The 26,576-nt window shown below is 38.2% G+C and overlaps 1 protein-coding gene across 1 annotated transcript in view; it reads left to right on the top strand.

Moving 5' to 3' along the window:
• The first annotated feature begins 1,955 nt into the window (after positions 1-1,955).
• CCDC148 (coiled-coil domain containing 148) overlaps positions 1,956-26,576 on the top strand; it is a 53,166-nt gene continuing 28,545 nt past the window's right edge. Inside the window, exons 1-9 of the mRNA XM_009932187.2 lie at positions 1,956-2,021; positions 4,796-4,917; positions 10,517-10,620; positions 11,246-11,328; positions 11,481-11,644; positions 11,899-11,994; positions 12,088-12,269; positions 19,802-19,940; positions 22,081-22,287. Of these exons, the coding sequence (XP_009930489.2) occupies positions 1,967-2,021; positions 4,796-4,917; positions 10,517-10,620; positions 11,246-11,328; positions 11,481-11,644; positions 11,899-11,994; positions 12,088-12,269; positions 19,802-19,940; positions 22,081-22,287 (1,152 nt within the window). The 5' untranslated portion in view covers positions 1,956-1,966. The remainder of the gene's footprint in view (positions 2,022-4,795; positions 4,918-10,516; positions 10,621-11,245; positions 11,329-11,480; positions 11,645-11,898; positions 11,995-12,087; positions 12,270-19,801; positions 19,941-22,080; positions 22,288-26,576) is intronic.

The raw sequence follows: 26,576 nt of genomic DNA on the forward strand, positions 1-26,576 counted from the left end.
ATGCAGTTAGAAAATTAAATGTAGATAATTTCATGTATAAATAAAACATTACCATGACAAACAGGCCAAATTTGCTTGTGATATGGAGAATTACCTCATTTGTCTGGATGAATTTGGCAGTGTTATATGGTTACAAGTTGAAACCAAATAATAAGTGGAGAAAAATGGAGTCAACAGTAAGAGTGTGCTAGCCTTTTTCTTCCTTTCTTTTTCCCTTGACTTTTTAGGAGTGTGTAGACTATGGGACAGAGCTATGAATTTCTTCACAGGCGACTATTAGATTGTAAAATACACATTAATCTTTCAAAAGGGGAATGAACTTCCTCATATATTGTCATGTTTTCTTACTCTTGTGTATCTTGAAGTTCAGTCTTTGCGGTCGGATGATGATGTTCAATGTAGCTCTGACCAACTGCTACTGTCAATTACTTTCAGAACAAATTTGAAAAAGTGCCTTTATTGTTAGTGAGTGGTCACTCTTGGGTGAAGACAGATGACGTTTAGACTGATACTTTTGGTTTGGTGCAAGGGACAGTTTCATAGCACTGTTAAATAACGTTGAAGAATATGCATGAAGAAGCACTGAGAAATGTCACACTTTATCAGTGAGTGCTCACTGTTTTCTGCTTGGTTTGGTCATGGAGTGTTCGCTGTACAAAGCCTGGTGGTCAAGGGTTTTATTGGCCTTGTAGCTTGGATAGTTAACATGTACAGAATTAATATCAAACTGACTTTGAGCCACAGGAAAAGTAGTGTGTGTGTGTGTACTATTGTGGCTGTAATTTCAACTGCACTTGCCCTTTGTTTACGGTAATAATGAAGCTCATTCACAAAACTGTTGTCCATCTAGATCAGATTTTTACACTTTAGCTGTTTTTGATGATTCTGCAGTACAGAGTGGTGTCATGAAGAAACATAGCTCACAGGAAAGTACAATGCGAAGTATATTTGGCTGCAGTTTCACAATTTTATTTGACTGAAATTAATAGATCTCTGTCAGAGTAGTTCCCTTTCCGTTGCTTCTGCTGCTCTTCCTTCCCTCCTCCTTGTTGCGTTGTGCCATCCTTGGAATTTGTATGGATAAACTAGTTCAACTCGCAAGAATAGCAGAAAAAGAACTCTACAATACGTAAGTTAACAGGTTTTGCTGGTTTACTGTATTGCTACTTGCTGTGGGACCAGACAAATGTCAAAGGTGTGGCAAAGTGGATGGATTTTTGTGTCTAGTGAATTTTGTCGAGGTAGAGCTGGGTTTGTGGGGAGGCTGCCTGGACATGACCTTCCCTTTCTGTATTGCTTTTCTTTGTATGCAAGACCTGTGCTGGTGCCCATGCATGCTTAACTGAGGTGAAAGTAAGGGTTTTAAGACATCAGAGTTCTTTACTACGTTGTATATCTTCTTGCATCCTAAATGTCAAGTTTATCCTGAGATGATGTGAATACTTGGTACATGGTGCCTGTTGTTGTTGCTCAACAGGAACTAAGCCACTGTTGCTGAGAGAGCTGACTTGGGTGGACAGGTGTTAACAGAGACTCTTAAAGGGGGTGTATTGGGGTCTGTGCATAAACCACAGTCTCTAAATACAAGGAGAGATCTCCTCAGGCTTAATTTCTAAAGCAAGGAACACCTCAAAAACTTGCCTTACATTTGGGTCAATAGGATTGTTGTATTATGAAAAAGCACAAAGCCAAGAATAGGTGATCTATGTGACAGCTTTACAGATTCATTAAGAAATAATATTTTGTTTTCTTTTTCTTAGCTGCTCAGTGATATGAGGCACATGAAATACTGCTTAAAATGAAAGGTGAACATGTGGAATTTTTGTCTAATTACTTTTTTAATGAGGTGTGTCCCCTCTCCTCAGGAAACAACGTGTGTTTTTTTGAATGTGTTTTTAGCTTGCTTCCACAATGTTGGCATTCTCAAAATACCTGTTTGTTTCTCAACAGATACAAAAAAATAAAAATGAGTGAACCGAACCATGGAACATTCTTTACAACTCATAGGATTAGTGATGTAGGTATGTGTGTGATTGTGTTCAAATCTAATTGTTTTATCACAATCTAGAATAAAAGTTCTTATGAAATGCTCTGCAATTAATAGCTGCATATGGAAGCCGCTATAGCATTCTGATAATAGAATCACAGGCTAGTTTGGGTTGGAAGGGACCTTACAGATCACCCAGTTCCACCCAAATTGTGCAAAAGCATTTTTAAATCTAAAAGTTTAATATTTTATATTTTTATTAATGTGTATATAAATGTGTATATATTTGTGAGTTTATACATGCATATAAAATATACAAAATTTATTTTCTTTGTAAAATACAAGACACATCTAATACATTACCTATTAAATACAAAGGTTGCATCCTATATGCCAAGACCCTGATTTTGGAGTTAATATCACGTGGATAGACTTCAGAAAATTCCTCAAAGTCCTCAATAGAAGAAGAAACAGATAAAGATTAATAGCAAGGATTCATAAGGTTCAGATATACAGGCTAAAGGAAAAAGCATATCGAAAGCAAAGATCAAATTAAATTATTTGGGGTTAACGGTTTGGAAGTTGAACCTGTCTTTCACTCCTCATTCTTTACTTAGGTGCGAGGGACATTAAGTTGGTGGAGATGAGTTACCTGAGGAAGTACCTCGGGTACCTACTTTCTCTTACATTAGTTCTGTATGTAGCTATGTATATTTGTGTTATATAAAACTTAGAGTGTAGAATGTTGCTAAATTGAACTTGGGACTTTCAGAGACAAGGCTAAGGTTTCCAAACGTTGCTTCAAGCTCTTTTTGTTCAGAAACCCAACATAGTAACAGCTTTTTTTTTAATCTAGGTACCACCAAATTTAACCTTTTTAAGTAAATGGATTCCCTCTGCTTATTCACTGCTCTGATACATTTTTCTGTGGTTAGAACAGATGAAGACAACCTGACCAAAGAAAAACAGTGCTTCTCCCTGTTGTGTTGCAGCGTTCCTTGTGTCCTCCATCTGTTCGTTCAGTGGGATGGTTCATTCGCCCTTCCTAGTTTTCTGCACTGTATTCGTTGTTGCTTCCTATACATCAGTATACACTTTTACGTTTTTCGTCCTGTTTTTCCATGCTTTTTGTTGTCAACCCTCTTCTCTAATTTTCTACTGTGAGAAAGGGTGCAAAAAAGATTACATGAATTTTTTCTTTGATCATGTCTCTTATCCTTACTACACTGTGCTGAGGAATAAAGCTGGCATAGAGAAAGCAGGGTTTCGGAAGCCAGTGGTGAGAGCGAGCTGTCAAACAGGGACAGCAAACTGTAATTTCATTGAGTACTTAAAGGAGATGACAATGCTGACAGGCCAAAGAAAATTGGTCAGCATATTGCAGTTGTGAGTGCCATACCCAGACAGGGGTCCTGGCCCTGGATAGCTATACCACAATTCAGAACAAGCACTGTGAGAGATCCACGCTAATGAAATGGTTTAGGAGTAACTTCCAGTTCTTGATCCAAAGGAGGAGTGGCAAAGCTACAAGCTGACTGTAGTGTGAGGACTTTGTCAGTGTGTGCGTTGACATGCATGTAGGGTGCATGGAGACCATGTCCAAAACCACTGATGCTAGGTGCTCACAGAGGACTCTGCAATGGGTGCTGCAGGGAGAGATTTAGATCGTTATCCCCTCAGGAAGATGACAGTGTCCCACCTTTGTTCTGACACTTGCCTGCATCACAGTATGCAATCCTGAGATTAACTGAGGATCTCTGATGCTGGAACATCACACTATCAGGCTTTTCAAAGATCATGAGATTCACAGGCGCTATACCAACGAGTTGTGCTTAATGACTTCTAGCAGTAGTTAATGTCACTAGTAGCACTAGCAACAGTTGCTGGTTCTTTTCTACTGACTGTGACAGGATACATCTGCTGACTTCCCTCCCAGGTGCTCCCAGGCCTTTGCTTGCAGGGAGCCTGAATTAGAAATGTTGTGGCACAGCCCTGAAGCTGCTGCCATGCCCTGCTGCTCATGTGTGTGGGCACTGATGTCGCTGCCCGGAAGGACTGCTGGCAGACCAGAAGTGGCTGTAAGCCTTTGGGAGCAGTGATGAAGGAGTAATAGACTTAGGAGGAGGAACTGAATGAGTAGCTTTGCAGAGGGTTTGGTAACTGAACTTTTGCTTCTTTGAACATGGAATGGTGTTCCAGAATCTCTGCTCGACACTATTGTAAGAAGTCTCAGACAGAAGGAAAAAAAATCTTGACGTGAAATCTTGCTAGCTTAGGGTTGAGAACTTTAAATTTGGATTGATGATAAAAGCCTGCAGATGAACAAAGCTACCTAAAGGCCTAAACACTGTGAGAAAGGAGATTATTTATACTAAGCTTATAGAAGGGATAAAATGGAAGAAATTAGTGGATCAAACTACTGAACATTTCTTGTGTAAGGTATATAGAGAATAATATATCTCTGCATGTCCTCTAGAATGCATATACTTATGTATTTTTGTATTAGACCTTACTAATATTCCAGTAAACCAAGTTTAAAGTGAATTATTCTTTAAGTTCACATATAAAAGAAACTTAAAATAAACTCTTTGTAAACAGACAAATGGGTAATGTTTCTTATATAACTTCTGCTAGCTTATGTTTGTTTCAAATTCTTACTCACCAGCTAACAATCTCTTTATTGTGGAAACTTTTAATATTTACAATATACTGTTTCTAATTGCTATCTATAATGCTTTCATTTTGTGACTCAAGTTTAAAATATATCAAGAATTTGAAATGACTGTATGTGTTTTATGTGATAACTAGAAAATCTGGTTGTTCCTGTGAGAAATGGTCTTTGCAGCCAGAAGTATAAACCTGTTGACTACAAACATCTATATGAACTTGCTGCGGTAGAAAAAATGGCATCTGCAAAAACTCAATTAAAGGTATTATTTTTATATTATATGTAACATGAATGATTTAAAAATTCAGTTATCATATTTCTTTTCACTGCCCCAAAGAATCTGAGAATGAATAGGGATAACAAATTGCTGTGACAGTGTTCAGCAAAAGAGGGCAAAAGATGAGAGTTATCACAGTTAGTGCTGTTGTGACTTGGACACATGGATGTCGGTGTGGAATTTCTTTGAATCAGAGATGTAAAATTCTGCTTCCCAAAAAGGCAGAAAAAGTTTGTATTCGAGTGCTTTGAGGAAATTAATTCAGACTCACTACATAAACTACTCAAAATACTGGGAGTAGTGAAGAACTTACAGGAATAAATGGGAAGGGGAGGTTGATCCAGAATAAAGAAAACTAAACAAAAAGATATGAAGTGAGGATTTCCAAAGTCAAGTTGAAGTAGATCTTGAAAGGAAAATTAAAAGGTTTTTGTAGCCATAAAATGTAAATGTAGAGCTTGACAGTTAGACAGATATAAATAGCTGCAGTATGGTGCAAATGGTAAATAAGAAGGTAGTCTGTTTAATACTAGTAAAGTTTAACAAAAGTTTTACCTCTACTTTTATTAAGAATGATGATTTATAATGTGTGGACAAAGCGGGGTCAATAGCAGAACTAAAGAAGAAACAGAAGTCAAGCTGGAAAGAAGACTAAGTACTATATTTTCTCTGTCCACTAATGCAATTTCACATACTTGTATTTTCTGTAAGTCTGACCTTAGAGACATTTAATAAACCTGTGTAACAGTGGATGGTACTGTACGAGTTGAAAATAGCAAAGCAATTTAGTATATTCGGAAAGGAGATACAGTTTTGGAAGCGTTTTTGGCAATGATACACCCGAATTCTTCAATAATGTGCAAGTTAATTAGAGTACAAGGTGAAGAGAAGAATTTGTAAACCCAAGAAAGAAAATGGAAAGTGGGGACCAGTCTCTAAATATGGGGGAGGACAGGGTGAACACTTGTAGCTCTCCAGACCGCCTCATTTCATCCTTTATGTTTGGCATATGCCAGACATTATGCCAGAGTTTCACCTTTGTAGAAGAAGGACCAAATATTAGAGAAAATGTAAAGAGTGAACTGGAAAGATACATAGCTCTGACACAGCTAATTGTAGAATACTGCATATGACCTTCATCACTATAGTACGTACACACCTCACCCCCTGAATAATAAAGGAAAAAACCTCGTAGAAAACTGAAAGGAGTTAAAATTTTTGAAGTAATTTGAGTAATGGTATTGATGATACTTACTGGTGTTAATACAAGTCTGTGTAACAGGTAAATGAAATTTGACAACTTGATACTAGAACTAACTGCAGATAAACCACTCATGTATGAATCTATTCCAATTTGCTTAGCTTTAGACTATCTTTAGGCACGCAAATGCAAGGATGCAGGCTGGCTTTCGTTTTTTTCTTCTGCCAAAAACCTATCCAGGTCTTTGGAGCGTCATCGTATTCTCTTTCTTATTCCTGTCCTTCAAAAATTTTCCCATCTTTATTTTAACCTAATACTAAAATCAATAATGTATATCATGGCTTTAAAAAAAAAAAAGACTTTCTAACAATGACATTCTATTCTTGCAAAGCTTTATTGGTTTTACACTTGCAGGAAAGAAAGTGTACTTTTTCCACAATGTCAAGGAAGGTTTTACTTTAAACACAGAGGATTCTAGCCTGCTGATCAAGGTGTCTCTTCTTTGGGTCACTGCTGATGAATTTTTTTAATTTTTTTTTTTAATATTTCGTGCCATTCTGGGGGAGTGGTTCTGATTGCTCCCAACATTACCTACAAACCTACAGGGAAAACTTGGAACACTTTTGTGAGCAAGCTCCTAAAACAGCAAACCCAAATCTGAGAAGACTGTGGCTCAGCTTAGCTCTCCTCCAGCTGTATGCTAAGTAGTTCGTTCCTGATTTTACAGTGGGCAGAAAATAACATTTTAATCTCAATGTGTTTGTCTTGAAGACAAATTCTTTGAAACCTACTTAGGAATGTAGGTGGATTTTTGGGGTGGGTTTTTTTTTTTTTTTTTCAAAGCCACAACAGAATTTGAGGTGTTGCACTCCTTGTTTTTAATGACACAGACGAGACATGGATGTTTTTACACTGGATTGTGCAGAACTACTTGTCTGTTGCCACTGGCTGGGGCAGGGCTGGAGGGTGAAGGTGGTTAGGAATAAACAAGTTTTGGTTTTAGCTGTGGATGTACAGTAACATTCCTTGAGTTTGTATTTTTGAGAGCTTCCCTTTAAAAATTGTGCTTTCTTTGAAGGAGATTGCATGTCAAACTGCCAGAAATGCGGGTGTCCAAGAAGTCTCCCACCTCTGGAGTATGCATTGCTGGCTCTGTATGCTCTCCTTTTGGAGTTGTGTGGAAATAGTGTAAAACGTTGATCCAGAAACACTGCAGAGTTATCACTTGTGAGAGTGGAATTGCTTTCAGTGTATAACTCTTTTCACTGTTGAGTGTTACATGACTAGAAAAAATAAAATTTCACAGAAAGAAGTGATTTCTGAAGAAATTGACAGTGATACACATTCTGCTGAAATGGTTCCTCTAGAGTGAGAAACAAAATAGAAGAGGAAGAAAAATTACCTATTTGAAATAGAGCCCTCTAGTAGTGATGTTATTTGAATGGTTTTTCAGAAAACTGGAAATCCAGCGTAAGGATAACACAATTTTGTATGCTTAACCTGTGCTGACATAGCAATTTATTGTCTCTCCAATCCTTGGACATTCCTCTGAACACTTGCAATTTTGTGGATGGCCTTTTGAGTGCAAGACTATGCTGAAGAGTATAGAAACTATGCAAAATGCAGTGACTAAAGTTTTCTTGTGTAGATGACTAAGGGACCTGATCATCTGATGTCTTTGGCATGTATAAAATATAATTCAGAGTCTTCATGCAGATGGGATTGCACAGTTCAAAGAGAAATTTGCTGAAGAAATGTGGGATTATGGTAAAGTTCTAAAATAAGAAAAAATCCTTTAAATTCATGTCTAAAACGTATTTAGAAGTTCTTTGAACAGAAGTTGTTAAATGAAATACATTGGTTAGCAACATAACCATATACTTTTTTGTTCTGATGCCGTTTCTTAAATCTTAGTAAATGGAATACATACAGTGCCAAGAAGCATAATTTATTAGTTCACAGTACTATTCTGAAGGCCTTGCAACAAAAAGGGGGTTGTTCATGCAGCTCCCCTGTTTGTATCTTGAATAAAAAAGGGTGACAGTGAATGAGAAAAAAACCACATAGTTTCTTTATAGTATTGCTTCCTTTAATGCATGTAAGTGTAATATATCAAAAGCACTAGCACCTATTTCTTCGTGGATCGGCAGTACAAGATTCTACTGAATTCATTCAAGCTTTAAACTAATTTTCCATCAGATGATGATCAGAAATCAGATGTCTTTTGGTATTTCACCTTTTCAAGTGTTTTCCAACTGAGTTGGTAATAAAATATATATGCTGAAAGCTCCACAGAGAGCAAAATGTGCTCCCACCTACTACTTTTTCTGTTGCCGATTCAGGCTATCCAAATCTTGAAGTGCTGGGTTACTCCTCCATTGAGGCAGAACCAGAGAAGCAAATGGTAAATCAGTTGTTGACCATCTAAGAAAGAAAAATACAGCATGTACAGAAAAAAGCTAATATTGCAGCAGTTATACATAAATGTCATTGCTGTCGCTGTAAAATAATTTCAAGAGCATATTAAACTTTATGTACAGATCTACTTCAGCTTTTGTTTCACTTTACTTTTAGAATTGATTCAAAGATGTATGTATTTGCAAATTACTTTAAATACAGTATTCTGAAGTTGGGTTTTAAACACCTAATGGTAATCAAGAGGAAGCTATAGGTAACTTTTTTTAACATGAAAAAGTATAAGCAATAAAAATAGGAGGCATTATCTTTGATTCAAAAACATTGTAACATACTGATTGAAAGCGTAAAATAGATGTTTTCAGGCTCTCCTATAGTACCGTCACATATGCAGCTTCCTATAAACACCTTGCTTTGCGTTCAGTCACAGAATCTCTCCATAGCACCTATTGCAACTTCTTACCCAAACAATACCACTAAAGGAGGTTTGCTGCAAAAGCACAATGGATAAACCACGTTCTAGTTGTGGTTCTTCCTTGTGTGGCCATCTAGAAACCAGATGTATTCAACTAGAGATAGTAAACTCAGATTCATTTGAGAGGTGTGAATGCTTCTAGTGTGAAAATATTAGGTGTTTTGTTTTAAAGTAAGATTTTAGCTTTGGTGGTGGGTGAATGAGAGGCTGTGATTCGAGAAGTGGTGGGATTCTTGCTTGCCTGTGCATGAGTGCTGCACAGAAATGTTCTGCTGGCATCCCTTGCCCAGCGGTGGAGGGGCCGGAGAACACACTGGTAGGGATTTGCTCTCCGTGTTCGTGTGAATACAGAGCGGGTCATGTGTGGGTTTGTCCAGCTTTCACCAGGCAGGAAAGCTGACTAAGCGTTTTAAGCAGATTACTTCCACCTGAGCCAAGTGGGAAACCAGCATTTTTGACTCAGAAGGTCATTTCTTTCGTGAAGGAGGTGTGTAGTGAGATGATCATTATTAATTTCTCCCTGTTACAAAGACAAGAGCTTCCAAATTTTTTTTTTCTTGTCTTGTTACCGTTCTCCAGTAGAATAATGCATCTGCATGAAGGAAGGTCTGGAGAGGGAAAAAAAAATGGGGGGAGGGAGTGTGTGAATTGGGGGAGGCTCTGGAATCCGAAGAGGCTTTGCAACTGGAAGAAGTTGGCTGGGGCAGGGATGAGGTCAGGCGTTATGGAGGAAGGCAGTGGCAAGGTGGCAAAAAGAGAGGGAGCAGGAAAGGAGCCAATTCTGAATTGACATGCTGCTTTGTCCTGAGTGTCCACCAAGAGGCCAGAAGACAGTCACCATGGCGGGAGGAGAAGAGCAAACGACTTGTCTCAGGGGCTTCTGGCAGCTGCAGGCTGCTTCTGATCCTTCTTTCTTCGTTGTGGGTTGACCAGAGTCATCTGGCTACCACTTCGTCAGCCATTCCCTGACAGCTTTTCCTCTAGATTAAGCAATAACTCCATCTATCTCAAAAGTATTTCTCTTTTGTTTGAAGTCTGAAGCAACGTTTTTGTGAAGACCTCAGGCAGTTTCAGAGCCTCTTTAATTGGATAGATTTAGAAAAAACATTCTTTCTTAAGTAATCGGTTCTCAAAATTCTTCTTCTTGAAAGCCACTCTCTCATTTTCCCACCTGTAAGAAAGTGTATTTTTCTTTTTCCTGCTTGTCTTCCCCCTTCACCTCCTGGGAAATAGGCATGGGAAAGAAAAGGAGAAGGGAAAGAAGAAAATGGACTGTGTTTTTTTCACTTTCTCCTCTTATTTAATTGTGATTTGAAATGGAGTAATTTTTTCGTGCAAACTGGTTACATTTGAACCTATTGTTCTTTAGAAAAACACAGTTTTTTAAAAAGCTTTTAGGTTGACCATTCTGTAGTTATAAGTTCCATGTGAAGGCGTTTGATAAAGCTATTGAAGAGATTCAAAATACTTAGAAGCTTTAATTTTTCCTGCAGATTAAAAAAACAGAGCAAGTTTCAAAAATTAACAAAGAGCAAATGCTGCTGAAACAGCATCGGCAAGTGTGGTGGCAAGAGCATAAAAGACTGAGTGAAAATAGGTAAGAGCTGAGGAATATTAGTTAGCCATTGTTAAAGAAATAATTCAGTAGACTGAGATTTTGGTGTGCATACTTGATTCAAGGGACATTCAGAGGATAAGATAAAAATACCTGAACTGAAGATAGTTTCTTATGCGGGACATGAGAGTTTGGTCGGCATTGAAAGGGCTCTGTAGACGTGAAGAGCACACGCAAGGGGAGGGGAGAACAGAGTGGCTGTTGTGCTGTGTGCACCTCGCCATGACGACCTCATAGCTGTGTAGCTGACCTACCAACATCTGAAGAGCCTGTCTCTGTAAGAGTATCAGAAGTTTTCAGATACTTTTTATTTCCTTCAGAGTCTGCCTCTGGATGTGAGTTAGGAGTTCACACTTGGAAGGGAATGCTAATATTGTACCTGTCTAGTAGCTTGTGGATTGTGTATGCAGCAGGGCAATGAAAGCATTTTTTGCTCAGAGGAGGCTGGCTTCCCTACCACCTTCATGTCCAAGTCCTGCACTTCATAGCTTCCCAGGCAAAAAAGCCCCCTTTTTACTTAATTATTACAGTATTTGAGGCTTATTGTTCTTGAATACTTAATGAATAAGAAACTAAAGCTTCTGTGAAACTCATTCATACCTTTCAGGCAAAAAGCAGAAGCAGAAATAAAGACTTTTCTTGATGAAGAAAGCCATAAGTACAACTTTTTTTTGGAAATGAGGGACTTGGGTAAGAATTTTTTATTCATTTCTTGTAGTCAAAATTATCCTTACTATTTGTTTGAGTTTTTAAATCCCTGTCTTGACAGGTTTAGATTTAGAAAGCATAGTGCTGTGTAATATTTTGTGTGTTTGAGAAAGCTTTCTTTCATCTGGATATAGAGCATAACTTATCAAAGGAGCGGGATACATACCAAACAAATACTGTAGTTCCTGTCTGGCAACTACAAGAGAATTTGAAATTCAGGCTGTCTGAAATGCAATGTTACCTCTCAGAAGAATCTTATGTGAGACCCAAGATCAATCCAGTTGAGATGTTACAGCAGGTTGGTATTTTAACTTTATTTTTACAATTTATCATCACCATATTTTTAGCATTTTCATTTATTTTTATGTAATACTTTGAGACTATAAATCACATTCAGAGTATCCTCTGTGCTTGCTGTGGTGTAAATCATCTTCACTAAAATCTGTAAAAGCATAGCAGTGTAGAACTGGAAATCAGGCTCTTTGTTTCTAAATAAGTGCTTTCATATTATAACAAGATAAAGTAGTAACAGTAACATATTTGATGAAATAGATCAAATTTGTGAAGAAGCAACAGAAGGCAATCTTGGAATTCCTTGTCCTTGAAAGTCTGGCTTTGGAAAGAGAGCTTGAAGACTATAAAACAAAAGTAAGTTTTTACTTGGAAGTTTAATTAGCAACTTTTGAAGAGAGAAAATATAATGCAGAGTAGTCTGCTGAGTAGCATTTTTTTTCATCACAGGCATTAGCGCATTCTTTTGAAGAGAAAAAAGGACTTTTCCTTGAAGTTCCTTCAGCACTACTGTCTTTGAAATGCCCCTACCCTGATTTGAAGACCTTAGTTATCAATGAATACCGAAAGCTTGCAAGTGGGTACTGGTCTAAGCTTCAAGAGATTGATCAACAGTTAGAAATCTTATGTAGGTAAAGACATCTGTTTCTGGATTTCTTTTGTGGAGTATAAAATAAATAACTGTAATGTATTTTGTGATCTATAGATCTCACAGTTCTGTTCCGGTTCTATTTTATGCAGAGCAGAGAATAGTTGACGCACTGCCCAGCTCTCTGGGGTTAAGTAGTCCGTAACTGTTTGCACAGCTGAGGGAATTGAGGCAGTCCTTTCAAAAGCGCTCATCTGAAATAATAAGTGAAATGTTTTGTGGATTAAAGAACCAACAATCTGCTGTGCATTGAATGTCCTCTTCACGTGCTTTTGTAGGAATAGAAATGATGCTTTCTGTATGGTAATTACTCTATGAAATTTATGCCAGATAAGTACAGTCTTTCTGAGAGATTTGGAATGTATTTATCTATAAACCAGATAAATATGTCCAATCTTTTCACAAATTTTGGATCCCTGCAGTAATTTTCATCATAAAGAAATGTAAAAGAATGTATGTAGCTCTAGAATAAGTGAAAGGAGAAGAGCTCCTTCTGTAAGCAAAAAAAGTTAAGAGAAAGAACATAAATATTCATAATGATCTAGAAATATAACATACCTATATATTGATAGTACAAAGCTTAGCTTTTCTGCTGAGGCAGGAGATACTGAGTTGCAGATATTGGACCAGCCTTGACTTCTTTTTGCTGTCTACTGATATTCCTCTGGCTTACAATGGCATCAGGTTTTAAGAAGACTGGGACTAGGAAGGTCAGTGGAATTTTTTTTGAAGCCTGGGCAGAAGAAACTGGGGAGAACAGGAAAGTCTCTAAGTTTCTTTGGTAAGAGAATCACATGCTGCTTCTAAATCTTCCCTCTTTTTCTATGTACATCTACAGTGCAGCACCTGAATCTTCTGCCACTGCTGCTGAAGTGTTTGGGGGTGCTGAAACACGTTTAAGATGTTGGATCCAGTAGAATCTACTGCTCTTTTGTATGAATTGTACTATGTAGGTGGTTCTTCTGTTACCTGAAAACATATAATATTACTGTAATGTCCTAGCTATTATAACAAGATGCTTATTAAAATTGTTCTGATCTTCCCCATATTTATAGCATTTATTAAGCAGCAAGTGGCAAATTTACAGCAGTTCCTTTGCTGATATGTTGTTACAGTTGCTCTTATGGAAGAAGTGTTGATAACTTCTATGAGAAAATCTATGACAAAGTGGGTTTAGTTAAATTTGTGTTAAAGTTTATGATCAACACAATTTTGGTGAAAATACATCGATTTAAATCTCTTGATCCACACAGTGTGTGTGCTACTGAATAATAGACAAACATCGATATAAACAGCAAACTATGAAAATGGCTGAAAAATCTACCTTGGTATTTTCATTGATCATATGCCAGGTTTGAATTTCGGTCTTGAGCTAGCCAATTTTGCACTGATAATTAAGTAACATCAAGACTTAAAGATAAAATACCATATTTGTAGAGGAAAGAAATTCAGTTGTACATATGCGAACATATGCAATGGTACTTTGAAGGAATTAAGTTATGATATCTGGATGGGAGCAAAGAAACGGAAAAAGTACCTGGAAAAAGTGCAGGTGGTAGTGGCAGCAATCTGCTGGTGGTATGTACGGGTAGGTTGAGTAGTACCCAGTTTGGATCAGTGTATGCCTGTATTGTTAGCTGGGAATGTGTGAAATCATAAATGAACCACAGCAATTATCTTAGGCATTTTATTCAAAGCTAGATCTTGGTCTTTTTTCATTTGCCTTCTGGTCTGCAGACCTTTAATGTGTTGCGCATTTATGTTTCTATGATTTTTATCCACAACAATGTTACAAATGTGTTTTCAGTTAAAAAAGCAAGACTTTGTTCTTGTAGAATTGCTTACTTCCAAGATCTGGGTTTTATAAAAGACACAACACTCTCTGTCACTTCTTATATTGACTAACTTGCATGAAAATATTTGACGAGTTTGCAAAGATACAGCCTTGTGATTTAAGCATTCTGTAATTCAGCAAGCTAACTTTGATCCAACTAACACATAATGCTGTCAAAAATTGAGTGATGGATTTTTGACGTTGGTATGTATTCACTGTACTCTACTGATTAATACTGCCTTAATGAAGCCTTTGCAGTTATTGTCATTGCTCTATACCTGAAGATACGTAACATTCTCCTGCAATACATTTTTTTTCTCATTTTTGTAATTTGAGAAGTTGCTCAGTAGAACAGTTTGATTGTATAACATGATAACTTAGTCACTTCATCTGAGGATTAGGTCTCTGTCGTTCTTCCTCTCTCTCATCACATGCTTGAAGGTATGGTAAAGAAACCTTAAGTTATACTAGTCTTCTGGAATTACACATCTCATTGTTTAACTGTCTGGAACAGAAAATTTGAAAAATATGCATAGAATTTCCAAAGAAGAAAAATCAGAACAAGATAATATTCTGGTATGCTATATTCTTTTTGTGCTTTTCAGTCCCACTAGAAGGCACATTGCCGTGTTTATTGCTTTTAGAAACTGAAATATAGAATTATGATATCTTATAATCTAAAACACAAATTTTTGTGTTTGGGCGATACCCAAGTCCCGAGTTACCCACAAATTGTGGACTTGGAACTGATGTGGTTTTTTTATAGCTGATGATTCTCTAAGCACTATTATATTTTTGCCACAATTTCCAAGGATGTGTAAATTATTTAAATAACTGAAGGATGAATGGAGTATTGCATATTCAGCACTGTATACTCTGCAGCATCCGTTCAAATGAATGGGATATGGGGACTCAGTCAAGTAAATTTAGTTCCTCTTTTCAGACCTATTACCAGGATGTTTCTGGTCCAGCAATCGGCCGTGACACCGTTAATAGTCAGGGAGGTTAACGTCTCACTTGGCGGTATTGTTGCAGTCTGTCTGCAGATTCGAGACGACAGCAGTGCATGAAGTATACATTGCTATTGCAAGGGATATGTGGGGATTATGGGATGGAGAGGGTAGTTTCCCTTCAAAGTTGTTTGTTTTCTTCAGAATGCGTAAAGCCAGGGATTAATGCTGGGTAAGTCTGTTTCAAAGGACGCAGCTGCCACAGGGTTGTTGAATAGAAGACAATTGCATGTTTCAGTTCTGAAACAAAGGTTGTACTATTTTCTAGCAGAGTAATAAATACAAGAAAAGCAAGCACTACGTTTAAAATATGGGTTGTGCATTCAGCCTTGTAGAGGCTTGTCAATATCTTGCACTGAAGAGACCTGATAGTAGCTTAAATATTAACGTAAGATGTGTTGGCACTTTTCAACTCATTTTAGATGCAATCTTTCTTTCTGGAATTTTACAGAAGTTTAAGTGAGGTGACATCCTGAATTCAATCAGGCAGGATATTTTTAAATTCTCCATGCATTTAATGGTTGCGAATACACTGGGCTGGATCATGCTGCCGTTTTTTTTTTTCCCCCAGCTATTTGTCTATGAACAGCTGATGAAATCTCAGCACAGCTGACAAATTTTGGCACAGCTGACAAACCAAGGCATTGGCAGTCAGTTTGTCCCTGCTAACAGTAAACTACTTGTAGCTCTGGCTATGGCTGGTTGCTTCCCAGAGTATCCTTCACAAACATTAAATTCTCCATCTTGAGAATTCCCAAGTAGTACAGAGATTTGTTGTTACCTGGCCATTTGAGGAGTGTACGAGTCGGAGGGAACCCTGAGAGATGTGTGAGATGCAGGAGGCAGAAACTGATGCAGCAGCTGGTGCATCTGCCCTGGTGTGCTGGAGCAGAGGAGATCGCCAGGCTGGGTTTTGGACCACAGGATCTGTGGGTTCCCCTGCTCTCAAGTTCACGGTGGAATGTTTCCTGGCCAAGATGTATCTTACTCTGCCTCACTCTTCTCGTAGTCAAAAGACCTCTATTTGCTCACAAACATGTAGGGTCAGAAATATCTAAGGTAGACTGTTACAAAAAGAAATCTCGGCTCTTAGAACTGTCTCATTACTGTCACTAAAATAACATGTTCAATTGGCACCATACCGAGGTGCACCAGGACTCACAGAGGAGGATTACTGATTTGTTTCAGAAATAACAAGAGGTAGGTCAAAATCCAACCCATAAACTAGTAAATACGCTTATAGGATGGCTGGTACTCCCTCTGAGTAAAGGCTAGCTGGGTGTTATGGTGGTTCTTCTGATAATCAAATAAATAAAATATTTGGGATGGAAAGACAAGAATGCTAGGTGTTATCGTAAGAAAAACAATATTTTTGTACTCGTTTAGTTCAGCATCAGTAGCAGCAGTTGCACTGAAAGAGATTTAAATCATAGCAAAGAATTATTAATTTCTTCAGTAAAGTTATTCTTCAGGAAGCCTATACCTGAGAATATAAAATTATGACACGGATTCTAAAATTAATAAATGAACTGATTTCATAGAAAAGCTCCCTTTAGAGAAACGGGAGGAGTTTTAAATAATTTCTGAGGATCAGTTACAAGATGTTTTTCTGTGGCAGTAAATGTTGCAGAAATAGCACGTCTTTCCAATGCCACCTCTATGTCAAAGCTCAGGGTCTCTGGAGAACTGTTTGCTGTTCCAGACCTGCAGCTTGAAGGTGACAAGAGATTACTGCAACCGTTCCCTCTTTGAAGGATTTCTTAGCCTCATTTCACTTTCTGGGGCACTATTTCTGCTTTAGACTTGGCGTATGAAAAAAACCTCAGCTCAGACATCTATATTCGCTGTCTGTCATGGGAAATTTAAGCAATCACCTATAAAGAAACACTTTCATTGCTATTCTGCTTTTGCTAATGTAATTTCACTTTTTATGTTGTCTCCAACATTTGCTCAGTAGCTGTCAGTCACTGCAAATAAAGTTTTTATGGGAGCTAGATCTTTTCTCTCCCCCATTTCCAAGCCACCTCCATTTCTTTTCATGATGGCTGGATTAGATAGCAAACAGCTGGGTCCTAGAAATAGTTTGTCAGATATTTCACACAGTTTATAACAGGAGAAAGGAAAATAGGTGGAAGGTATGAATAATGTGTACCTATCTCATGTAAGCTTGTAGAGGGAAAGCTGTCTTCTTCCACAACTTTATTAATTTTAGCCTAACAATGAGTCTCCAAATCAGGGTTATTATTGTGGTATTCCTAGCCCTAAAGCTGTATCTGTACGAGTGGTGGGGAGCTTTTCTCTATGAGCTTGTGCTGCTGTACTGTAATACATCCCCACGCAGCAAGTGTTTGAAGTCAGCTGGGAAGTCAGTGGGCTGCAAGATAAGGTATGGCTTGGGGATGCTTTCTGTGCCACTGGCGCTGGGAGTGCCGCCTGCGCGTTGGCGGGCTGGCGTCTTTGCCGGAGAAGTTAGGTTGCTGTTGAATTCTGGGTGTTATTGGCTACCTTTTGTGAATTATTCTAGAGCTGTCAACAAATGCAGATTGCGAACCTTTCTGTTGCGTGGAAAAGCAGACTGAAGTGTCAGTGTATGCTACCTGTGGACACTTCAGTCTTTTCTACAGTTCATTTTCTGTGTGTCGCTTTTGTTTTACTCCATTGATAAGCTACTCAAAAGCACTATCACAGAGGGCCAGCTAAGAATTAGTGCTTCGTATTTTCCTGCAAGAAACCTTTCATGACTTGAATCTCTCTGTATAGAATACAAAGGTTACCACTGCAGAGCGCTCTGTTTTGATGTTTGTAGTGCCTATGGCCGTGATAGTGTTATTGGAGTTTATTGAAGGAGATAGGATGTGATTTCTCCTTACCTGGCTATCTGCATTGTGATGCTGTCTGCATAAAAGACAAGTAACTTTTAACTTGTATTCACAGAAAAACAAAATACAGAAGTAGTACACATAGAGTGCGAGAAACAAGGTGTTCATTACTAGGGAATAGTAATTTTAATGTTTCCTCATATGTGGTTATCATTAAGTTGCCACCATTCTGATCCTGGAATAAGGATTCTGTGCTGAAAATGTTGTAGTAAGCCAGGAATCATTTTTGTTTCATGAAGGTCAGAGGATGAAGAATTGAAGCGGGGAGGAAAGAACCTCTGATCACTAGCTGTCTCCAGAAAGAGGGGTGAAGGTTAAATCCCTCTTAAGACCCATAGGAGTAAAAATGAAGCCTATTAGTCTGCCTGAAGAAAACTGTAAAATAAATGCCTTTAGGTAGGTGGAGATAAGCGGACTTCTGTCCAAATTTGTGCCAACTACACAGCAAAGCATGCAGCAGCAGGAAGTGCCAGTAGAGAGGGAAAAAGACAAAATGTATGTCATCAAGAGATTGGGTTCCCTTGATGGACAGGATAGTACTGCGAAAACAGTCTGTTGAAATGGGGTATTGTGTCTTTGCATTCTTGAGGTATGTCTGTAGGTGAAGCTTTCATTCTCTTAAAACTAACAGGTCTAGGATTTTTTTCTTGTTTCCTCCTTCAATGTCGCAGAACATTGTACAGTGGTGATAATACACTGATTTTACTGTACAGTGCTTTTTAAAGAAAATTTGTGTCAAACTGGATTACGTAGAATTTTTTTTAAGACTTGTGTTCACTGTTCTCCCTTTATAGATAACAGTAGATCATATAGTAAAATCTAGTTTATATTAATTACGTATCAGCATCTCACAAAACCCCCTCCTTTTTGAATACCTGATATTTCTGCCCATTTAAGGACACGTCGTTCAAACATCTTACTGAATGCAGTGCCATTAAATACCAAGACACCACTGCTGGCTCAGGAAGTCTGAGAGCTGCAAGCGGCTGGGGGCTGCAGGGATTTGGTGGGGGTAGAGTCATAGGATTGCCACCTTTTGATTTTCCCGAGGCTTTTAGTCACTTTTGAAAACAGGTCACTGGGATAGAGAGACCTTTTGGTCTGACTCAGTGTTGCTGCTCGTGCGTTAATGCTGACAGTAAAAGCCTGTTGTTAATCCCTTCCAGGCCAGGAGTTCAGAATGAAGGTAAAGTCTAATCTACTAAATCCAAACCTGTGGTACTCTGTTTTAGTTTTACGTCGCTTCTTGCTACTCTAATTTTCTGAAATACATGAATGCATGCTGATTACTGCACCTCCTATTTTGACAAATTGTGAATCATGTGCCTTGCTGATGTTTATGGCTGTCAAGTTTGGGTTTTTTTTTTAAACTAGTTTCTCATTTAGCTTGCGTGCAGGTATTATCACTTCATTGCAGTTTGCTCGTTTATTTAATGCTCAGTGGTAGAGACTGAACATCTTCATTTTTCACATTGCATTTTCTGTGTGGAGTGACTCCTTAATGTAACGTATTTGAGAAAGACAGTATCATTCTCAGATAAAAAGCCAGGTTAGAAAAGGAGCAATTCACTCGAATGATGGCACAATAAATGGTCACATTAGAAAGGCAATATAGGTTTGCTTTGTTTCATTAAAGTCAATCTAAATTTCTCAGCTCTGATCCAACATCCAATTAACAGGTTCGGGATTGTGAGCCCACTGAAAAGTTAGGCCTTTAAAAATAAGCTAGAGCCAAACTCCTCCTTTTCAAATGTGAAGTCATACTGGGGCTGATTGTTTTGCATTTCCATAGGAGCATGGAATGGAAGGAAGAAGATCAGTGGGTTTTTCAGACTGTAATCAATCAGTATCCAAGTGATCTTCAGTGGAGGAGGACTTTGTACCTCGATGTGCTGCAGAGATACCTTCCTCACAAATCTAGGCGTGATCTGGTCAGTGTTGTTTTAAATATTAGATCAAGTGTATAAACTCTTACATAAATCATGTAGTGAACACTTGTATTAAAGAATGTTTATCAAAGTTTTTTATTTAAAAATTTCCTAATTATAAATTTTATTCTGCACAGTGAAGAAGGAATGTCCCTGTCTTCAAAAAGCATGAACTTGAAAACTTACTACCTCTTCAAGATAAATACTGTGGAGATTTTATAGTTCCACACGCTTACAGCCAAATTCACAAAATTAGTTTGTTACCATTGCTTTTGCTGTACAATTTTATAGTTATGTCATGCTATTCTGCTTCTTTTGGTATTTATTTTTGTATGATGATGTATAGCGTTGTTGCACTGTCTAGGAATACTTATTTTAATTGGTCTGTGGCACATATATAGCAGGAAGAGTGGAAAGTCATCTCCTGCTCTCAGGGAGAGGCTATTTTTATATGCATAATGCCTTTCAAATTGATTGCTGATTCCTCTTACACTCCACAGTGAATAAGCACATAGCAGCTAATAAAGAAACCCGTTTCAAGGCCAGGGCACTTCAGGATGTCATAAGTAAAGTAGGAGTCTTTTTTTTTTATCTCCATGTGTATTTTTAGAGCATCTACTTCCTTGTGTTTGAGGAGTGCCTTGTGCAAAAGGAGTGACAGTGAAGTGATACTGACAATGAGCATAGTTTCACCAAAGATAAAGTTCTTGTGGATTTCGGAACTTTTGCCTGTGAGAACCAGGCCAAATAGTTCTGTGCTTTGTACAATGTAGGCGTGTTTTAAGCATAGCCATTACTAATGGGTCTTCCTAAGTCTTTGAAGGTTCATTTAAAATTTAAAAATTCTAAATTTAAAAATCATATTTCTGCATTGAATTGGTATCTCTTAGTGTGTATATTAGTATGACAAATACAGAAATGTTAAAACAGTACTAAGAATCAGTTCTTAAAACATTTGTGTTACACTAGAATACTGAACTTGGAGCCTTCCATGCCTTCTTCCCTCTGAAGAAGAATGGATCAGTGGGCAAGCCGAGAGTGCTCATTCCAGTAGCAGCTCATCGAAGATGTCTGTTTTTAGAAGTGCATACTCTCCATCTTATTCCTTGTGTATGAGTGTTGGCTTTAGGTGCTTGCTAGCGAGGCTCACCTGAGTTTGTGGCAGCAGCAATGGCAATGTGAACTTCTGATGTGGTGGCCTGTGTGCATTTGACCAAAGAGAAGCTCCCAAGGTAGTGGTACCACTTTATCTTCATCCCGCTGTAAGCTGATAGGGATGTCTCTGAGCTAGGCGCCAGATGCATCACCATGCTCCTTTCCCCTGCCAAAAGCCTGGAAATTAGCAGCAGGAATGGTCATCTTGACACTTGTGAGCAGATAGCCATCCCTAGAATCTCATTCATCCCTGTAAGTTGTATTTTTTGGGTGTAAGACAGATCCAAGACTCTACTACTTCAGTCTGTGCAGCCTTTCCTGTTACTACTTCAGTAAAAGTCTTGAAGCTTGAATGTCCTCAGGAACCTCACTGAATAAGACCAAGGAAGGTATACTTAAGATTAAACACTCACAGTTTTTATTAGGTGGAGACATTGGTGGTGGCAGTATGCTGCTTGGCAAGCTAAAATTTATTTCCAAGTTTCCTGCTGGGAAAGAAAAAGTGAAGCTAATTCTTATCTATACTGCATTTGTACAATTGCTTTAGTTGGTGTTCTGTTTCCCTGTAGATCATAGTTTGCTACGAAGCGCCGCATCTAGCTAAAAGTGCTCAATATCTCTGAAGATGTATTGAAAGGACTTACTTGCGTGTTATGTACTTTAGGGCAGGAAAGAACCATTTCACTTAATTTATTCATATTGCAAAAGCATTGTTTGGAAAAGAGCAGTGGGACATCAGGATATTGAAGTGCCGTGTGGTACAGGCAAACAGGGAAAAGCTGGAGTGGTATCACTGTCTGCTGACACTGGGAGACTGCAACGTCCCTGGCATTGTGACAGAATACTTTTGGGCCCAAAATGGTGGATGCCACAGGAATATTGGTGATGTAATAATTAAATCAATTATATTCAGGGCTTGTAAAAATGCCTAGAATTATTTTATTAATGCATAGTTTTTACACCTTTCTGAAATGCTTTACTCTTGTAGGTTGTTCATGAGAAAGCTTGGGATCGTTACCATTTCATCAGGAGTCAGCGCAGAGTCTTGATGTTAAATTGGGCTCAAGCTAGGAAAGCCTTTTTACTGAAGGCAGGGATGACGATTGCTGAAGCCTCTGCTGCTCATGAGACAGAAGTAGTGTTGGCTAATACCAGACAAAAGCAACAGGAGATTTGTGCTGATCTGAAAGCAAAGGTAGGTTCAGTTATAAATCTACCACATGCCAATCTGTTGTTTACTGATTAATTCAAAATGAAGTTCCAGCGTTTAGGTGAAGAAAAGCTAACTGAAACTAATTGTCATAATCCTGTTTTTGCTGGCCTGATTGAATTGGTTTTGGCAGTTGGGGGGGAAAAAGGCAAGCTATAATCTGTTGGCGGAGATCAGTATGTTTGTGAAGCTTTACCTGCAAATGCTTCTGAAGATGCTCTGTTTCATTAAGAGTAAGGATCCTTGTCAGTGATTCAACCAGCTCTTGAACTTAGTTTGTCTTTTTTTGATTAAGAGTTTGATTACCTAGCACACTCTAGGCCTTACTAGGAGTTTCATACTGTGAGTATAATCTCTGTATAAACTGTGCTGACATTTATTTTGATGAATTTTGAGCACCATCGATGAGTTTGAACTGTGTTTCGGTATTTGAAGAACAAGATTTGTTCTGCAGTTTACAAGATGAGAGACTGTAAGCAAGCTACAGGAGTAAAGATCTGGCATCATATTCCTTGGGTTCCTTTATGACACTGGCAAATCACAAAATATTTATGTTTGTTTCTTCCTCAACAAAGTGGAATTGATATCTGTACTGTCTGAGGCTTAGTTCATAATTGCTTTTAACTCTAGAATCCTCAGAAGTAGAAGTGAAACATTCCATTCATCATCACTGCCACCAGTTTTTTAGATTAATGCTACTCTGTTTTCAGAGAAATAATGAATATCTGTCTTCCCTTCTGTTTATTTTTAAGAATGCTTTCTAAGACCTGAAAAAATAGATCCTGTAACTTGTTTGCCCTTTTTGTGGAGGCTTTGCAGTATTCTGAAAGGTGATTTACTGTATTAAAAGGTGAAAAAAAAGATGAAAATCCCTGGGGTGTTTTTGGTAAGAGAACAGAATAAAATGGGAGGAGCCTGGACACAAGAGGAGAGTGTTATGGTGTTGATGCCTAAGGTGTTTGTAAGCAGAATCACATTTCTGGGCATGAAAGGCATGTTAAGTTTTGTTTTAACTGCTCTTTGGTTTTCCACTTGTGCAGACATTAACATCTGAAAGCATACGTGGTGTATTATTCTCACTTTAGCAACACAATCTCCGTTGAACCCTTGCTTTTCAGCGAAATACTGAATACTTGATTTTGATTTTCTACAAGTAGGAAAACATGATAAAACCTGTACTATGATGAAGATTTTTTTTTTAATGTTGTTGCTAATTTTTCACTATTGTGATTATGCAAAAAACCTTCTGCCTGCTGCTCCTGGAGCCGTCTGTCGTGGGAAGGTTTGAATCTGAACACTGTAGGGTTAGGAACTATCTGGACTTGCCCGTGTGGGGAGTGCCCTGCTTTAACTCCTTTGGCAGGCTGTCCTGGGGCTGGGGGGAGCAAGGGGCAGTGCTCTGCAGCTGGGGGGGAGAGGGCTTGGGGTTTTTACCTAGGCCTCCCTTTCTGGAATTGCTGTGTCTCTTGTCTGCACAATTAGAGGTGGACGGGCCATTTCTTCCAGAACTGTGAATTTATGAGTTGGTCTTTTTTTTACCCTTTTTTCTTCTTTGTTTTTTCTTCCCCACAAAGAGTAACAAGCAAGTATTGGAGTGCTTACGTTGTCTCCATGTAGCTTAAGATTCTCACTGATGTATTGAACACTGTCTGAAAGTTTTTGGGATTCTGACCTCCTGTCTCCCGTAATGTGGAACCGTTTGAAACTTAAACATGTTAGGCCTACACTCTTCAAGGGCTGCTTTCAAAGGTGGCTTTGTTAAAATGTTGAACATTTGAACAAAAACAATTCACCTGTTTCCCAGAAGATAGGAATGAAAAAGGTACCTTTTTGTTAAAGGAGGATATCATTGTGACCTTGTTTTGATCAGCTCTACAGCTGAAAAGGCTAGAGGACGGAAGTTGAAATCGGGCAAGGAGCTCGCTGATTTTCCAAGAAATAATTCTGAACTTCCATGGTTTTTGTCTGGATTTGATAGGTGTATGTATTTAAAAACTCATACTTTACCCAGTTATAGTTCGTTTTACAGACTTGTCTTTCTACACTTCTGAAGTGTGCAACTAGAGAACGTCATACTGTGGAAAGCGTTGCTGGCAGCTATCCGGTAAAAAGTAGGTCTCAGTCCAGTGAGGGAATTTACGCGGATAAAAACCCATCCTGATGAGGATCCATAAGATGGGGTAAAAAGCGAACCTAAGTGAATGAGTGTAGAGCTGGAAATCAGGGATTAGGGCTGTTCTCCCACTTTTTTGGCTATTAATTGACTTAATTTTTTGCATTTCAGTAAGTTTAGCATGAGGAAATCTTACTCATATCACTTTGCTGGAGGGAAAATGTAGTTGCTGTAATGATTTGGCTGTATAGTAAACTCTAGGTATGCTTGTGAAGAGTTTGTATCCTGAATGTGAGAGATACAGATCTCCTTCATTACCCCAGCAGGCTTCAGACACAGTCACAGCATTTATATTCCTATTTACACCAGCTGTAAAACGAAGTTGGCACACACAGAGTGTAAGATATGTAAGCAGTTCTAGAAATGCAAAGGATCATTAGATCCACTTTGCAGACGGAATATGCAGAAATACATTAAAATCAAAATGGATTGTTTAAGCAGCTGTTAATGATAGAGTGGGAGAAGACTAGGCTCTGAATATGACACCTTTCATTTAACTTCCACTCAGTAAACCGTTTAGCCTGGTTTACTTCTTTGGTTTAAAAGGGATATCTTTTTGTAAATTTTGGAGTCTTTGAGTTTATGGGGGTTTTCAAAAGAGTGTTTCTTTCTCTGTGTGTGTGTGTATCAATTTGTTCCTAATTGTAGTATAGATTGAGCAATGCAAGAGAGAAAGAAAATATTCACATGACAGGCTATGCATTTTTTTGTTACTGTAATAGCCACATGATATGACCTAACTTGTATACAGTTCTTTTCATCTGTCAGCAACAAACCAAAGGTGTAACAAACAGACTAAGGAACGCATTGTTTAAAGCTGTTATAAATGCACTAGAAGCAACTTGTGCCATCAGTGAGACTCTAGGCCTTGTGACTGACAAGAGGTGATAACAATTAAGAAGTAAAGCAGCAGAGAAATTAAATTAATCTTCATAGCAGTTTTTACTTGGGGGAAGAAATGACTTTCAAATTCTTATTCAGTGTTCCGTCTCGCAGAAGATCAATGTGTGTCCTTAACAGAAATCAGAGTCTCTAAGGAGGAATTTTGAAACAACTCAAGAAGCTCAGGTGACAAAAATCACAAGGGCCGTACGGTAGACATCTGAATGAAATAGTGTGAAATGGATAACACTAGTGAGGATATACTGTACATTCTTAAAGAGGAAGTGCTTCTGGTACATATCTCTAGCACCCCTGCTTGCTGTGGGAAAACAGAACAAAAGCGTGGCAGGGGTTACACTTTCAATGAGCGATCAATAATCATTTGTGTTTGGTATGCTTTTTATATCTGTATGGATTTAACCACTTTCAGGGTTCTGTAGCAGATGCTGTGTAAAAAAAGATTTTCTATGTCAAGTTCCTCTTTCTAAACAACATAGAGAAGCAAATTGTTCTATGTCACAAGGTAGTTAAGTAATGAAGTGAAAGCGAGCAATCTTTTAAGAGTAGGGTGCTGCTTAACAGTTGATGTTTGAAGGATTGAAGTATTTGCTGGAATACATTTAGAAATTCGGTCAAGGCATCTGCATGCATTCAAAACATTATTTTTCTATTGAATTTATCTTAAAATATTTATAATCCAGTACTTTCCTTCCTCATATAAAACAATTTTAAAAGGACACTCAAGGGAAGACCTACAACAGTAGACAAAAGGACAGCTGAGTCTCCTGTGTCTGGATGCATAGGGTGGGCTTCTTCTTCCTTAGCATAAAGCTGTGTGCCTGCCTTGCTTTAAATCTTGTCTCTTTCCGTTTTTGTGTTCCAGGAATAATCCCCATTCCAGTACTAAAATCTCTTGCAACACATTGTGACTTTTGGGAGAGCAACTCTTTCTTTACTTATCCTGGCAGAAACTAAGACAAGTCAATTTCAAAAGGAAAAGATTTAGGTGGCATTAAATGTGGTATTGCGAATCATATAAAGCCTGTTGCAGATTGCCTTCCTTCTCCCTTCCTATATAATGAGAAGAAAGGATGTGTCAGTAAACCCAGGGGAAAAAAGTTGTATCTCCCTATTCAGCATATAGTCAAGTCACTTATTTGAGTGATTTGACTGACGTAAGAGATCACCATTGAAATATTACAATTGAATGTTAAAAAAA

This window comes from Opisthocomus hoazin, chromosome 9 (genome assembly GCF_030867145.1).
Source record: "Opisthocomus hoazin isolate bOpiHoa1 chromosome 9, bOpiHoa1.hap1, whole genome shotgun sequence".
Taxonomy (NCBI): Eukaryota; Metazoa; Chordata; class Aves; order Opisthocomiformes; family Opisthocomidae; genus Opisthocomus; species Opisthocomus hoazin.